Source organism: Amblyomma americanum, chromosome 9 (genome assembly GCF_052857255.1).
Source record: "Amblyomma americanum isolate KBUSLIRL-KWMA chromosome 9, ASM5285725v1, whole genome shotgun sequence".
NCBI lineage: Eukaryota > Metazoa > Arthropoda > Arachnida > Ixodida > Ixodidae > Amblyomma > Amblyomma americanum.
The window spans coordinates 14,155,721-14,172,362 of NC_135505.1; the positions used below are offsets into that span (position 1 = coordinate 14,155,721).

At 49.9% G+C, this 16,642-nt stretch overlaps 1 protein-coding gene across 2 annotated transcripts in view; it reads left to right on the forward strand.

Moving 5' to 3' along the window:
• LOC144104476 (uncharacterized) overlaps nucleotides 1-16,642 on the forward strand; it is a 100,020-nt gene that overhangs the window by 40,481 nt on the left and 42,897 nt on the right. Inside the window, exons 1-2 of one of the 2 annotated variants that reach the window (XM_077637518.1) lie at nucleotides 1,252-1,380; nucleotides 3,097-3,468. In XM_077637518.1, the coding sequence (XP_077493644.1) occupies nucleotides 3,100-3,468 (369 nt within the window). In that variant the 5' untranslated portion in view covers nucleotides 1,252-1,380; nucleotides 3,097-3,099. Of the gene's footprint in view, nucleotides 1-1,251; nucleotides 1,381-3,096; nucleotides 3,469-16,642 lie in introns of those variants that run through there. The other variant, XM_077637517.1, reaches the window with a different exon arrangement.

Sequence of the window (16,642 nt, forward strand, 5' to 3'; positions counted from 1 at the left end):
GTGGTTGACCGTGTGCGGATTATTCAGGAACAATCCCCAGACAAGCAACCTAAACGGCGCACCGTGGCAGGTGGCAGTTAACTCATCCACGAGAAGTTATGGGTAGTAAGGTGCATTACTTACTTCTTCATGAAAAGTATGCTTTAGAATTCTCGCCTATGAATTCATTAGGTGCCTCCATATTTTTTTTTTAACTCAAAGAAGTTGCTTAAACTTATGGGTGGAGTCATTACACCACCGCGCATGAGAGAAAAATGCCAACGCCGACTAAAAGCATGTTTCAAGCTAGCGTTCGCGTTTTAGAGCGAAAGCTCTACTTCAACCAACAAAGCTACAAAAGCTGTTTCACCGCTGAAGCCTTATATAGAATTGACCTTGTGAGCCTAACTAAATTTATAAAATAAATATTGCCGCGACTGTGTTTCCAACCCACGGCGCATCGAATAGATTAGCTTCGCTGGCCTGCGCACGAGAGTACTATGCTATCGCTGCAGCCACTCAGGTCCCGTATTTAACTGCAGCGCACACTCACGCTGTACGTTGCACGTCATCGTCTTCGTCAATTAATACTACTATCGAACTAATATCGTCGCCAGAAGTTCCAGAGGGGTAGAAAAGCAAAACCATGAGCCAACAAGGAAAAAGAGGTGCTTTCGCTAGTCTACTGGGTTTAATTACGTTTACACCCTGCCACTTTTTCTCTCACTGCGTGGTTGAGGTGTCCCCCGGTAAAGTAAGCCGGTTAAGTGCCTTTTTTTTCCCTCATTTCTAGCAGAGGGTACGGACCACTTCGAGCACCGCGCTCTAATCTGCGAATATGGCTAGGCAAGGACTAGAGTGTCTAACTTCTCCATGCAAGCGGGCCCTGTACTCTGCCGGGAAGGAATGAGAGCAGCAGTCCATGATCAGAACAACGCTATGAATCAGACGTCCGCCTCTCGTCGTGCACAACGCTTCCGTCACGTCCTGTACTCCACCCGCGCCTAGCGCTAGTGCGGTCACGGCTTCAGCAGCCGTGATGACCGTGAAGCCGTGAAGCGAAATGTGATGAACTACCGTGCTTCTTAAAAAAAAAAACAGAAACACTTTGTGTTCCTGCCTGTACTTTCTCCTGTAGGTTAAATATATTTTCTTTTTTAGACGTAACATGACCATCCGGCCGGTAGCATTTGAATGCGACAATATTTGACGTCCATAAGCTGTCCGAAAGAAGAGGAAGCAGAAGTGACACACACTTCTGTCGGTCGCCGTCCACCATATTAGTCGACGATTGCCCTATGTAGGAGTGAGCCACTGTACGCCTCATCAACCGCAGCAAGAGGAGCTCAGAGGTTGAAAAAAAGAGCCCGTCAACAAGAGCGCTGGCAACAACCGTAGCAGGTTAGCTGCGCTTTATTATCGAATCCTAGAAACACACCTGGGAGCAAGTCTTCAAACAGCAAAACCTAGCAGTTTCTTATCTAAAAGTGACCCAAAGTTTTCCCAATGTCATCCAGGGCTGCGTGTGCTCAGGCCTTAACAACGTCCGCGGTTGGTGTCCTTCGTTATGGGATTGTGCAAATTCCAAGCGCAGCACAATACACGGAACGAATTTACTTGACTGTCCCAGCAATTTTCTAGTCCAATTCTTTCGCCCGTTATTTTTCTTGCGCTTTGAATTATCAATCTATGTATAGAATTAGCTAGCCTCTTCATTTTGTTAAAATGCACAGGTCCACTACCGTGACGGATTTCCAGTTGCCTTGAGTAAGCGGTGTGCTATATCTGCACTAGACATCGTCGTGCTTTACGAGTTCTTCATTTTCCGCAGTTGTGATCGCTTCCATGTGATGGCTGTGGACTATTTTCAAAGCCCTTTGAGTCGGCTACTGTGCAGGTCTTAGTTTCGAGCGTAGAGTTCTCGGCAGACTGCCTGCCTCGTATTCACTTTTGACACGGAAATATGGTATGACATTTACTTTGCGGTTTAGGATTTAACAATAGAAGAGGAAAACCGTGCACAATTGTTGCATCACAGACAGCAGCGCCCGCTTCTGTGATGTAATCACTTTGCTTTGTAATTTTTCAGGTTCTCCATGTGCATTTTATCCTTCGATAAATTACCTTCGCTTTTTTTGCCTTGTTTTCATATATTGCATGGTCATAAGCGCCGCTTTTGGTTGAACATACACTGATTTGGTAGTTCGCGCTCGCCATTTCTTCAGTGCTTCGTCATGGCTTTCTAGCGTCACTTTAGATGCCTTCAGCTAAGAATCGTAACGACCAATTTTCTCAACTTAAAATTCGGATGGCTTGCACTTTAATCTCGCGCGCGTAGCTGAAGAAGGTCACGCCATTGATTTAATGGTGAATAAATTGATTGCGTGCACAAATTTTAAAAAAGTTTAATGTTCACGCGGTGCTGTGTAGCACGCTAACCTATGCGACAGATCTCGCCGTGCGTCTGCCTAATCTCTGGCTCAAGGCTAAGACCTCCATAAGTCTAAGACCTACGTATTTTTGTGGCAGCGTGGGCTGCCACTGCGATTGCAAGGGGCCAATATTCACGGGCTTGGCTTTGGTCAAATGGGCGGAGCTCGTCTGGCGATGAAACGTGAGCGGCATGTAAGCGTTAGTCCGTAACATTTTGTGGCTGTCACGGCACTGCCAACATCCGGTCACCTGAATCCACCGGAGAAGGCTCTGTATAACACCTTTGCCTGAAATAAAAAAGGATAAATTTGGACGGTGAAGTTGGTAGGAGGGTGAAGCAGTGAACCGACATTTCATCCGTCGTCTTAATGTACTTCACAGGCGCTGACACTAAGCCCAACTTCGTCGACAAGCGTTCCGTGAGATTAACTTTAGACCCTGAGCTCAATAGCCGCACAGTGACCTCAAAAATAATGAAAGGAATTTCAGGCAAACGGCTTGCAGGGCGGTTAATATCGGGGCAAACGATCTTGCCTTCGAGCTTGTGGAATGTAGCATTGTAAAGATTTAGTGTTCTGGGGAAAGCCTCCATTCTCTCGATGTCGCGCAAGTTCTTTTGGGTGCCGTCGAGTCTTTTAATGTTCACGTTGGCATCTCAATTGCGATGTTCTCATTCCCTGCCAGGTCATGAAGAAATGCTCAGAGCATGGCGAGAGGTACGGCAGGAGACGTCCCACCAGCAGCGCGCCAGGGAAGGACGAGGTCGAGGTTCCGGTGCCAGCAGGCACCACCGCTATGGAGCCAGGGAGAGAAGCCGGAACTGGCGGCGCCGGTCTTGCGCCCGACAGATTCCAGTACAATGGGCAGCCGCCAGTTCTGCTCCAGACAATGCCACGCTTCGAAGGAGCATCCAACGACCCGAGCCTGGCTTCTATGAATGCCGTGCTTCTGGCCATGCGCCTCGTCGGTCTTTCCCCATCGCAGCCGACATCGCCGCCCGTCATCTGGATTCCCGTCGCTGTGCCGCAACCTGGGCCAGCAAAACCAGCGGAAGGGGTACGGCACTGCCTTCTATACAACTTGTTGCCTCATGGGAAAAATGTGAAAATGCCTGCGGAATCCTAGCAGTTAGTCACTAGCATTTCCCTTCTTCACAATGAAGGAGGCGAATGGATAGTGTAATATATGTAGCTGCAAAGAATGCTTCTGATTAATTTTTCCCTTTTAATTAAGTTTTAACTGCGCCGCCACGTAAAAGCGCGTGCTCATTCAGATAACCTTTCTCATTGTCGCCAACGTCCTGGCTTCATATTGAGTAACAAATTTTATCATCTATTTGCCTCAACATTCAACTCTCCTACTGCAGTCGTTCCGCGCCGTGGTCATCCTTTGAAGGATAACAGATCACATGCCAACACACTTTGGCATGAAACTGTGAAATTGTAAAAGCAGATTTCAGATAGCTTTTGAAAAGTGGTATTGATGTGCAGTTTCTTCCTTTTTCTATTAATGCAGTAGCATAGAGACTATCATTTCACAAAACGTTTGCGGCTTCTCCGTAAATTATTAACTGAATAGTCAATTCCCTGATGCCATCATTAGAGTCACATGACCGAAATGGACCAATCAGTGACCACGTGAAATTTTAAATTCCCTACGAAATTCCCCGCCCACTGAGGCAGACACGGTGGGTAACTCACCGTACCCACAGGATTGTGAGGAAACGTCTGAACGAAAAATCTCATATGAATTCATATTGGTCTCGTGTGAATATGTGCTTTAGTAATTCTTTCTGACGGGCTAGTTGGTAAATATTCATTTTTGATAGGCTGTGCGCTAAAAAGACGTTCACAGGAAAATAAGATGGTAGCGACGACAGGATGGAAGCCCAATTTTCAACTTTATTGGCGACAAAAGAAGCCAGCGCACTTATATATCCGCTGATATGCAGAGACGAGCAGCTGAAAGAGCGTGGAACTAACAACCAAACAAGAGAAAGAGCAATGGGGCATATCTAAGTGATATTATAAAAAAAAACCAAGAAGGTGAACATATCAACACATGCCGAGGTACGGCATAAAAGCATTCACATGGGATAACAACGATGCATAACAACATGAAAAAAATCTGATAATGAAAAGAAACAAGACAGATGGGGATAAAATCCCAGTAAAGGGCGCCAAAAAAGATAAAACCACATTAAAAATTCTAAAGGCTAACTAAAATAGAGAGCAGCGAACGGGTTAAGAGACTAGATCTAACCATCCAAAAAGGATAGTTCATTCCTAGAAAGGTGAATAGATGGCGTGTTACCGCACCTGTCTTTGCTGAGGACAATGAAAAAGGCATTGATTACTTTTCTCTCGGTCTTGTTCTGAGCCTTAGCTAGAAACTTAGTGTCATTAAACTTGGGGTAGCAGTTTTGGCAATTGCTGCAGTGTAACGGAAGGTTACCTCCAGATTTTCTCTTTAGCGTGACGTTGTGCTTGCGGGCGCTTTATTGAAACTTTTCCGTGTTTGCCCCACATACACTTTGCCGCATGTTTAGGGAATCTCATACACAACATTGGCAGTGCATTGTGTGCACACGGTTTGATGCTTGATATTACAGGCCTTCTTAACACGGTTCTTCGTCGCCATCGGGCATAATTTCGCCAGTTTGCATGGAGCCGAAAAGACCCGCTTAGCACCGTGAGGAGACGCAACTTTCTTCAAATTGTGTAAAATACCGTCTAGGTAAGGCATTACCTGCACATGTTACTGTTCTGTCTCGCCTTTAGCACGGTCCGATTTTTTAATTTTTTACAAAAGGTTTTCAGGCATGCTGATGGCCAGATGTGCTGGGTCAGCCGCAGATAAAATTCGGTCAGTCTGGGACTGGAAGCTTTCAATTACCTTATGTGCGCATGATTTTTGTAATGCAGATTTCATGCAAAGATTTCAGTCTCGAGAACAGCGAGGTTCGACGACTTGATGAATTTGCAAGGCTATTGAGCGCAGAGTTCTTGCTGGGAAGTGATTTGTCGAGGCATGCGTGTCAAGATATCGCGGGCGGCTGTGGTGTTGGTTGGCGCCGAAGTTACAATTAATCGGGCCAATCTGCCCACCACTGCACTCTCCGTAAGTTCGGAGGGGGAGGAGCGACAAACACCTCCACCCCGCGTGCGAAAGATTGTGACTCGACTGCTGACCGGCGATAGGGGCCACGCCTGATTAGTCGTTGACCGGAGGCATGAGGCGTAGGCAAGTTCCGTAGCGAATTAATTTAATTAGGCAAACAAAAACCAAGTATTACAATATGCCCGACAAGAAAGCGCCGTACACTGACGTGACGCAAATAACACAACCACCAATTGAGCACGTTAACACAACAATTAACACAAAGAAAGAAACATCAGGGCGATTGCTATACAAAAATGTTACGAGACGGAAATACAGTACAAAGGATTACAACGAGAAACACAGAAAGCAAAAATACAAAGATAAAAGAGTCGAAGTGAGTGGTGAGAAACGATGGCTTAGCTGCGGAGTGGCAAGGTCCGGTCGCAGGGAGCGTCGGGCTGCGGTTGCTCGTCGCGGGGCTGATGGGGGCTTGCGGATACGGGCGAACTTGGGCCTCGCGTCTTCGGGACCACCGTCGCCGCGCTCTACGCGTCAGATCTCCGCCTAGGCTCCTTGCCGACCACTTCCCTGGCTGACCTCACTCACGACCGCACGCACCGAAATCTCCAGACCAACTGCCAGCGCGCGGCGTTCCCGTCGCCCCCTTCGCATGGCAAAGAATGAAAAACAAACAAAAACAACACAGCGAAAAAAAGACTCTTCAGGAGCCACGCACAGAGGAAGGCAGCTCCCAAAAAGAAAAAAAAAAGAATACATGAAGGAATGTCGAAAGAATTCGGCACAACACCCTAATCCCACGAGGAGTCATTGGGGCCGCGAACAGTGCCGTTGCATTCAATCCGCTTCTGCTGTTCCCAACACGTGCAAGCGCTTGCCACCTGTATGGCAACAATGCTAGGAGAGGGGGGGGGGGGTGAGTAGTTTTGAGTGACCCCTCCAGCGCTATGAGGTCTCCTAGATTTGGGTGCACTTTCGGCACTTGTTCACAAAAGTTCCGTGCCAGTGCAGCGCCAGTTCTTGCGGCGCGAGTGTAGCCTGACACTAGTGCTGTCGGTGCAGTGGCCAAATCGAGTGTAAAAGTGCAGAAACTTTCGTCTGCTGCGGCTATGTGTTGGTGTTTGTCGCGTGTTTTCACATATGCACGAGATTGTGCTAGCTCTATTAAACGCTGTACATTCACTCGAAGTGGCACATCTCATGGAGCGGCTATGAAATTTGTTAATTCCAAATGTGGTGAAGAATTTGACACCGTTCTTTCAGTTGTGTTGTGCGAAGTGGCGCAGGCCGGTCGACCGTCACTGATTTGACGGATATTTTGAAGAGGCAACAAACATTGAATTCGAGAGGTTATTCAGATTACCGCTCGAAACGATCTTTTACAGTTCATACGCTTGATTCAGGCTGCTTCGGTTCTATCGAAAAGTGACTGCGCTGTTCCGCCCACAGTTGCCTGATCTATATTTGAACTCAACTAGATCGCGTACACTTTCGGCAGATCGTGACGTGACTGTCAGAGGCTAACTGGCAGGCGAAGGTGTGGACTGACGGCGAGCTCAAGCCCAGTCGCTGTTTTAAGCGGAGTTACTGATGTCGCAGCGAGTCACAAACGTTGCGATCACCCACGTATTATAAAACATCTCACCATCTGCCTCTTATGGAAGCGCCCCATTGTGCTGCGTCTATAATAATAATTGCACACAAAAGAGATATGGTGTATGCGACGTGCGAGGCTCGACAGAAAGATGAGAACCAGCCAGTCGCTTGCACGCGTACACAGACACACGCGCACATGCACACACGTACGCGCACTGTCATTTCAGCTGTTTGGTGAGGGCACGGCGCAGATGCCGCGTCTCTCACGGGTGCGCGGCCGTCTCAACCATGGCCTCAACGCCGCTCACCAAAGCAAGCAAGGCCGCGGAGCCGCCTGCTACGGAGCGCGCCGAGCACCTTGCACTACTTGCACGAGAAGAGAACTCGCCCGGAGGCTAGTGCAGCAGTGCAGAAGAACTCGTGCAGCAAGAAGTCATATCGAGTGCCGAAGTGCAGGTGGCGCTAGCTGCACCGTCAAATCGAGTGCGAGTGCTGCACTTCCTGAACTGGTTCAGAAAGTGCAGCCAAATCGAGCAGACCTATGGTGAGAATGCCGTTCCCCCGCGGGGTAGAAGAAAAAGTCGTCGTCACCGCTCCGCGACATGTTTCTGGGAAACAAAGGTCAAAGCTGGACAGGGCAGGCATGAACTTTGTGACACAACCCCCACGAAAAGAATGATATTCTCAATAACATTCACAGACAAAACACAAATTTCGTGCGTGCACACACGCTCCTGGCGGACAAGCCACCTCAGATGAATGACGCGCACATCACTGTCACCAGCGCGCACCACCTCGTCGTATCACCAGTTTTTCACGAAGGCTCGTAGGATAGTGCACCGACACACGCCTCACGCACTGCCACACCTCACGCAGTCACGTCCCAGTTAGTCAAAACAGTTCGACACTGCACATTCGGTCGTAACCGTCCAACACTGAAACACGACCACACGCAAACATCTTGCGTTGCATAACATTTCAAAACACTACCAACAATGCACAAAATAACAATAAAAAGAAATTTCTAGGTAAGGGTGAAACTGGGCCGTCGCAACGCGTTTAGTTCACCCCATGGCTATTCACACCCGGCTGAGATAGTCTGCGCCGACGTTATCTTTTCCCTTAATGCTCTCGACCCCGAAGTCGTACTCCTGTAGGAGCAGCGCCCAGCGGAGCAGCCGTGAATTCATAAACTGAGCCTCGTTCAGATATTTCAGCGGCTGATTATCTGTCTGGACGGTGAATCGTTTGCCGCAGAGGTAGAAATTGAAGCGCTTGATAGCCCATACAATGGCCAAGCACTCCTTCTCAACTGCTGCGTACGCCTTCTCTCTGGGAAGTAGCTTGCGACTCGCGTACGCGACGGGATGCAGAAGTCCGTCTTTTTCCTGCAGCAGCACTGCCCCAGCCCCTTGATCCGAGGCGTCGGTACGGAGTACAAATGGCTTGCTGAAATCCGCAACCTGTAGGATGGGGGCCTCTGAGAGCAGTTGTTTCAGGCTGTTAAACGCTTGTTCTTCGTTATCCCCCCACCTAACGCTGTTTGGTGCGAGTTTTTTGGGCAGGTCGGTCATAGGTGCTGCAACAGTTGCTTAACTCGGGATCCCGCTAGGCACAAAAAGGCTCATACTTGGCGTTTGTTTATCGGTCGTGGGGCTTGGCGGATCCTGTCCAGTGTTGATTCCATCGGGCCAAGGGTCCCCTTTCCAATCGTGTGACCGAGAAAACACAGTTGATCCGCGCCGAGTTCGCATTTCTTGGGGTGTATGGTCATCCCGGTTTCCCGGATTCGCGTGAGAACCTGCTCCAGTCCTTGACATGGTCCTCCCACTACTCCGTCGCTACGAGCAGGTCGTCGTAGTAATGATAGACGTGTCTATCCCGTCTAGGAGCTTCCTCATCAGTTTAGCAAAGACGGCTGGGGCGGTCTTGATGCCGAAAGGCATGTTCCTGAATTGGTAAAGGCCTCTGGGAGCCGAAAACGCTGTCTTTTCCCTTGAGTGCTCGTCCAGGGGGACCTGCCAATAGCCCTTCGCGAGGTCCATCTTAGAGAAGAACTGCCCCAAATGACCTGCCATCAGTCCGCAGTGCGCGAGGCGGAGAACCTTGTTTCGGTGCTGAAAGGGGACAACCAGCTGTAAAGTACCCGAGCCTGACTCTGGTAGGAACTGGCGATAGAGCATGTCATCTCTTAGCAGAAAGGTGTACGAGCCCCCTCCCTTGCACCGGACCTTTCCCTCTTACCTCTGCATCTGAAAACAACGCCGGAGGGTCTCGTCCGCTTGTTGGTCGCGGCTAATCTGCGTCGGGGTGACTTCTGCCATCGCGGTTGGTACTCGTAACTTGCGGAACGTCTCCGACGATTGCTGCCTGGACTGTTAATTGACGGGTCGTCACGGCCGCCGCGGGTGCGGGCTCGTCCGGGGTACTTGGCTGTTCCTGTACGGGATCCGATGCACCCGCTTCGGCCCCTTCGATACTCAGGGCTATTCCCCTCCAAGTCGCGTCGGGCTCGGACGGATGCCTGGCGCCGTCGATATTCCCGAGAATTAGGTCGAATAGTGGCGATTCCATACATCCGGCCAGCACCTCTCCCCTATCGTAAGGTGTGTCAACTTGAATTCGCTCCTCGGCTAGCGTTTTCACCGAGCGGTCCGCCAGGTAAACGGCTCGGTGTCGGCCAGTAAGTTGGGACTTTGTTGCAAGGTCTCGGTTGACAATAACAATGTTACACCCCGTGTCTCTCAACACATTTATCCTCTGCCCAGCAATGAGGCTTTCAACAACGGGAAGGACCCCGGACTCTTGGGCCCTGCCGAGGTTCACCACTGGCAGGAACTGGCCATCTTTCAGCTCTAGATAGCCGTTTTGAATGCCGGCCGACACGTCCTTTGCTCCAGGGCGTGCCCGGATGCCCTGCTCAGGATTTCTCCGTCTCTCCTTGCAATGCGCCGCGACGTGCCGCGCGAATGTAGCAGCGTGGTGTGGATGATACTGTCGCGGGTAGCTGTTTTCCCTGGTGGCCCTTGCGACCAGCGTCGGAGGACTTTTCTAGGGGCCGGTCTTCACGTTTCAGTTCATGCCGGCCAAAGTATGTGGACCCCCTAGCAGTGACATAGTTGTCTGCCCTTTGTAGCAGCTCATTCTGATCGCCCGCCGTTTTCTCCTTCAGGAAGGTAGCCATCGACGGCGTGCAGTTCTCTAGAAACTGCTCCCTCAAAAGGAGACTCTTGATACCCTCGTAGGTCTGCTCGCACGAAGAGAGCTGTACCCACCGCTCCCAGTAATTCTCTAATCGGGAGAAGAACTGGAAGAAGTTAGGACGGCGCTAAAACGACAAAGAGGCACGAACACAACAGGACGGGCGCCATTCTGTATCCGCCCGTCCTGTTGTGTTCGTGCCTCTTTGTCTTTGTCGTTTTAGCGCCGTCCTAACTTCTTTCAAGATATGAACCAACTAGCCCAAATCAAAGTACTTCTTGAGAAGAACTGGGACGGGGTTTTGTGCTCGTGGGGGGCTTCTGTCCGGAACTTCCGTCGAAATCCCTCCTCCGTCAACCGGAAACCAAGCAGAAGAGCTCGCTTGACGTGTCATAGTCTACCGCATCCGCTCCCGGCATGCGGTCAAAAACGCTCAACGCCTCTCCCGCAAGGCACGTGCTAAGTGCAGTAGCCCACTGGTCTCGCGGCCACTTCTGCGCCTCTGCGACTCGTTCGAACCGTGTCAGGTAGGCGTCCAAGTCGTCCGTTTTATCGTTAAACGGCGCCATTAGCTTATGTGGACTGACGACCCTGAAACGCGATGTAGGTTCGCTTTGAACCGAAGCGGAATCTGAACCAGCGCTCCCGCCTCCCTCGCCTCTCGCGTGGAGAATTTGTAGTTCAGTGTTCAGTTCGAGCATTCGACGAGCGGAGCGCGCCTTGTCCCTTTCTTCCTCCTCGAGCAGCCGCTGCTCTTCTTTCATTAGCTCGCGCTGTTTCGCGCGCTCATCTCTGAGGAATTCCTGGAGGGCGACCTCCTCGAAGCCTAGCTGCTTCCCGAGAGCAATTATTTTTCCTAACTCAGCCATTGCACCAACGGTTCTTTGTTCTCAGTTCTGACAGTACGTGAGATATTGAACGCTATGCCTCACGGTCACCGCCAATCGTGGTAAGCAAGTCCTGTCGCGGACGCCAGTTTGTCAAGATATCGTGGGCGGCTGTGGTGTTGGTTGGCGCCGAAGTTACAATTAATCGGGCCAATCTGCCCACCACTGCACTCTCCGTAAGTTCGAAGGGGGAGGAGCGACAAACACCTCCACCCCGCGTGCGAAAGATTGTGACTCGACTGCTGACCGGCGATAGGGGCCACGCCTGATTAGTCGTTGACCGGAGGCATGAGGCGTAGGCAAGTTCCGTAGCGAATTAATTTAATTAGGCAAACAAAAACCAAGTATTACAATATGCCCGACAAGGTAGCGCCGTACACTGACGTGACGCAAATAACACAAGCACCAATTGAGCACGTTAACACAACAATTAACACAAAGAAAGAAACATCAGGGCGATTGCTATACAGAAATGTTACGAGACGGAAATACAGTACAAAGGATTACAACGAGAAACACAGAAAGCAAAAATACAAAGATAAAAGAGTCGAAGTGAGTGGTGAGAAACGATGGCTTAGGTGCGGAGTGGCAAGGTCCGGTCGCAGGGAGCGTTGGGCTGCGGTTGCTCGTCGCGGGGCTGATGGGGGATTGCGGATAGGGGCGAACTTGGGCCTCGCGTCTTCGGGACCACCGTCGCCGCGCTCTACGCGTCAGATCTCCGCCTAGGCTCCTTGCCGACCACTTCCCTGGCTGACCTCACTCACGACCGCACGCACCGAAATCTCCAGACCAACTGCCAGCGCGCGGCGTTCCCGTCGCCCCCTTCGCATGGCAAAGAATGAAAAAAAACAAGCAAAGAAAAATACTCTTCAGGAGCCACGCACAGAGGAATGCAGCTCCCAAAAAGAAAAAAAAGAACACATGAAGTAATGTCGAAAGAATTCGGCACAACACCTTAATCCCACGAGGAGTCATTGGGGGCCGCGAACAGTGCCGGGGCATTCAATCCGCTTCTGCTGTTCCCAACACGTGCAAGCGCTTGCCACCTGTATGGCAACAATGCTAGGAGGGGGAAGGGAGTAGTTTTAAGTGACCCCTCCAGCGCTATGGTGAGAATGCCGTTCCCCCGCGGAGGAGGGGGAAAAAGTCGTTGACGCCGCTTCGCGACATGTTTCTGGGAAACAAAGGTCAAAGCTGGACAGGGCAGGCATGAACTTTGTGACAATGCGACACCCATGATCCGGTGCATATCTTTGCCATTAACTTTGCAGCCGATTTTTCGTACCATCGCTACCAGAGCCGGGAGGCTCGTCTGAGGCTCAAAACTGTACTTGGGTCCTTTTTCCAAGATGTTCTTGACGCCGCTTGGAAGATCGACGTCATCGAGGGTGGTAACGGTGGTAACGGCTGACAAATAAGGTGGTTTTGTTGTCATGCCGACTGATACTTTCAACGAAAAAGCCACAGAAGCGATCAAGAAGAATTTTAAACCAGTCTACTTTAACCCTTCCAAACAAAAACATGCCGCACTAAGAGTGCTTGCGGCGATCAACCTGGAATACATAGGAAAGACTGCCAAAGCGGCTGAGACCGGGTGCCTCGAAATTTTCTTTTCAGGAAAAACGCGTAATTAAGCCTGCATGCGCACTATGTGCTATTGTGTCCGAAATAGATGCGTGGCAAAAAGTTGCGAGTGACTTCCTTCGGCGCCAACTGGACGGAATAGCTGGCGGTGACCCTTACCGCGTTCGAAGCTCAATGGAAGTGGTGCGGGTCCTGGAAGGAGGCAAGTTGTTGGCCACCACTCGGTTTAAAGAGACTGTGCAATAAATTAATTGAGATTACGTAAAGCAGACGAGAGGTAGGCATTCGCTCACTAGTCACACCAGTACAAGAATTTTTGAGCTAGCATCAATAACAGCGAAGCTATAGACGATTAAAAATTACTGACGTTTATTTTGCAACTTCCGGTTGCCGCTCCTAGCCCCCAGCTGCAGCGTCGGCGGCGTGGCGGCATATCTCTGGTCTCTTCGCCTTCCTGGATTGCGGCGCGCGTCTGGTTTCTTTGTTTTCTTTGAGCTAGCATCAATAACTGCGAAGATATAGACGATTAAAAATTACGCTCTTCCTCTCCCGCAACTCGTACACGAGGAGCACCAGAAAGAAATAAAGAAAACAGGTCTGGGACTGGGCCCCGCCCATGAATAAGCCATCCGCTGACGTTTATTTTGCAACTTCCGGTTGTCGCTCCTAGCCCCCCCGCAGCAGCGTCGGCGGCGTGGCGGCATTTCTCCGGTCTCTCTTCTTTGCTTTCCTGGATTGCGGCACGCGTCGGGTTTCTTTGCTTGTCATCTGTGGTAATCAGCAGTAATAAGCCCGCACCTCGAGGTGCGACTGCTCGCTTTTACGGCCGCGATGGGCATCGAGCCCTATGCGTGCGCACGAAGAGCCGTGCGCGTTGCTCCGGAACTCCCGACAGAAGGAGGCGGCAGAGGGAAATTGAAACCATATGCGCGAAGGCAATGCCCTGGCTCGTGCTTGCCCGAGAGGGTCGCGTGGCGGCACAGGCTGACGATTTTCACGGCTACCGGAAGTGTGCCCGTGACGTCGTGGCTGCCGTGGCTCCAGCGAACGAGAGCGTGTGGTGGCCTGGCGACGTCATGGGTAGTGTGACGTCTTTGTTTCACGATTTTAGGTCCAAAATCGGTCACTACAAGCACACCAATCGGCCCGCTAATTTAAAAAAAAAACATGGTTTTTAAAAGGTCATAATAAATTGCCGGCTCAGTTCTGAAGACTCATACTTTGTGTGAATGCTTCTTAGCATCATTTCTAAGGATTGAAAACTTTTACAAGTGACTTTTTATTCGCTGCATAGTCCCTTTAAGAGCGTAAGCTCTTACTCATCACCTGTCGGGATTTCGTGGGATGTGCTACCGCCCCGAGATCACAGCGCCATCAGTGGCTGCAACTACTCATCACATTTCGAGATTTCATGTGGTCTGCTACCGGATGGATGGATGGATGGATGGATGGATGGATGGATGGATGGATGTTAATGGATAGTAATGGATGGTAATGGATGGTAATAGATTGTAATGGATGGGTGGGTGGATGAATGGGCGGGTGGGTGGTTGGATGGCTGGATGGATGGATGGGTGGATGGGTGGATGGATGGGTGGATGGATGGGTGGATGGATGGGTGGGTGGATAGATGGATGGATGGGCGGATGGATGGGTGGGTGGGTGGATGGATGGGTGCATTGGTGGATGGGCGGATGGGTGGGTGGGTGGATGGATGGATGGGTGGGTGGGCGGTTGGAGGGGTAGGTGGGCGGGTGTTTGGATGGATGGGTGGATAAGGCTGAACCCTTTAAATCGGGCGGTGGCTCAAGCCACATAGCCGTGACTTATGAAATTTTACTCTTGTCTTGACTTTAGCCACCAATCAAATAACCTTCGCTTGGTCACTTCTACCCACTTAAAATCTACTTTCCCTTCACTGTCCTCAAACCCGAATGCCTTGAATAGATCAGCCCCGTTGCTTTCCACTGTAGCGTGAAGTCCTTTACAGAAAAGTATCAAGTGTTCAGCCATTTCCTCCTCCTCTCCGCACGCAACACACAACGTGTCTATCTTGTGGTACCTGACTCTATATGTCTCAGTCCGCAAAACTCCCGTCCTGGCCTCAAACAACAAAGAGGTTCCCCTACAATTATCATGGGTATTTTCTTTGGCACTTTCCTGCTTAAAGATCCAGTATGTTCTAAATGCTGATTTTGTCAGCATCCCTGTTTTTCACAGAGCTCTCTCTGTTTCTTTTATTTTTTTTTTGTCAACCGATAATTGCTGATTTGTCCCCTTACTGCTGTCCGAATATTTGCTTCTCAATTTTCTTGCTCGCTTTCTTCAATTCGTGTCAACATTCCATATGTACAGGTATCTGAAAACTTTCCTAGCCCACTGCTTCTCCCCAATTTTTCTCAATCGCTCCTCAAATGCTATCTTACTGCTAGCTTCTCTGCTCTCGAACGACGCCCCTCCCATATCAACCTGTACCCCCCGATTTGGTGTTTTATCATGTGCTACCAAAGCTAGCCTCCCTACGCCACGTTGTTAGATTTCTAACCTTGCTTTAACATCTGCTCTCATGCACAGGACCCCATTAGCACCCTGAGATCACAGCGCCACCTGTGGCAGCAAATAGAAAACAGCACATCTTGCATTGCGACTTGTAGCGCGATCTACAATATCATTGTAGAAACAACCACCTGCCGCGTGCCATTGATGCTGTCACGGCCCAGTATGGTGGGTAGAGTTGGTAATATGTGAGTGTGACGTCAGGGGATGAAATTGCGGTATAGTTTCGGTTTCTAGAATACAATATAGCGGCCATTAAAATTGCTCGCGTCCTCCCATTCCTTTCTCCTCTCCCCCCTTACAAATATCCCTTAACGGGTAGGAAAACACTTAGTGGCACGGCAGGGACACTTAATTCTTCATTTGTTTATCGTTACGGGAGCGCTATAAATCTATACATTCGTTCCGCTATTTTCGATGGAGGCGAAATTCTAGAGGCCCGTGTGCTGTGCGATGTCAGTGCACGTGAAAGAACCCCAGGCGGTCGAAATTTCCGGAGCCCTTCACTACGGCGTCCCTCATAGCCTGAGTCGCTTTGGGACGTTAAACCCCCATAAACCAAACCAAGCCATTCGTTCCGCTATATATAATCCGAACAAGGGGCACCAATCCCGGAACAGATGTGTAACGAATTTGTTTCTATTGGTGTTGAGGACTTATCTTACTCTGTGCCTCACGACAGTTTGTTTGATGCTGTCCGTGAACATTTGGAAGAATATGGCCAAGTCAGGTTTCAGAATTGCGCTGGTGTCACAACAGCAAACTTTCTGGACCTCCTGATGTTTTATTTGGATTCCACTGTTATTTGCTTCCGCGAAAAGTTTTACTTACAAAAGGCGGGAATATGTGTAGGTTCGTCAGTCGCACCGGTCCTATGCGCAATCTCTCTGGCGTCATTTGACCGGCGCGTTGAAGCCAGATTGAAGGACAGAGGGATAGCAATTATTTTCTTTACGTTGATGACTGTCTTATTCTTCTTAATGTACCTACACACTGTGCCGGCGATACACTTGTAAACCAAGCTCTCACTCGGTTTGGTTATCAAAGCGTCTGAAATTCACGCATAAACGTCCAGATCATGATCGACTCCAGTTTCTTGACTTACAGATTACTTGTACAAATGCGCATGGTGCTGTGCTTATCAGCCACGCTCAAAGAAGTCACTTTTGTCCTATGATAGGACCCACTCCAAGCCGGTAAAGCGTGGCATAGTATCCCTTTGCATGAAATCTGCGTTAGAAAAATCATGTCCCCACTTGATAGGCGAAAGCTTCCAGTCCCAGATT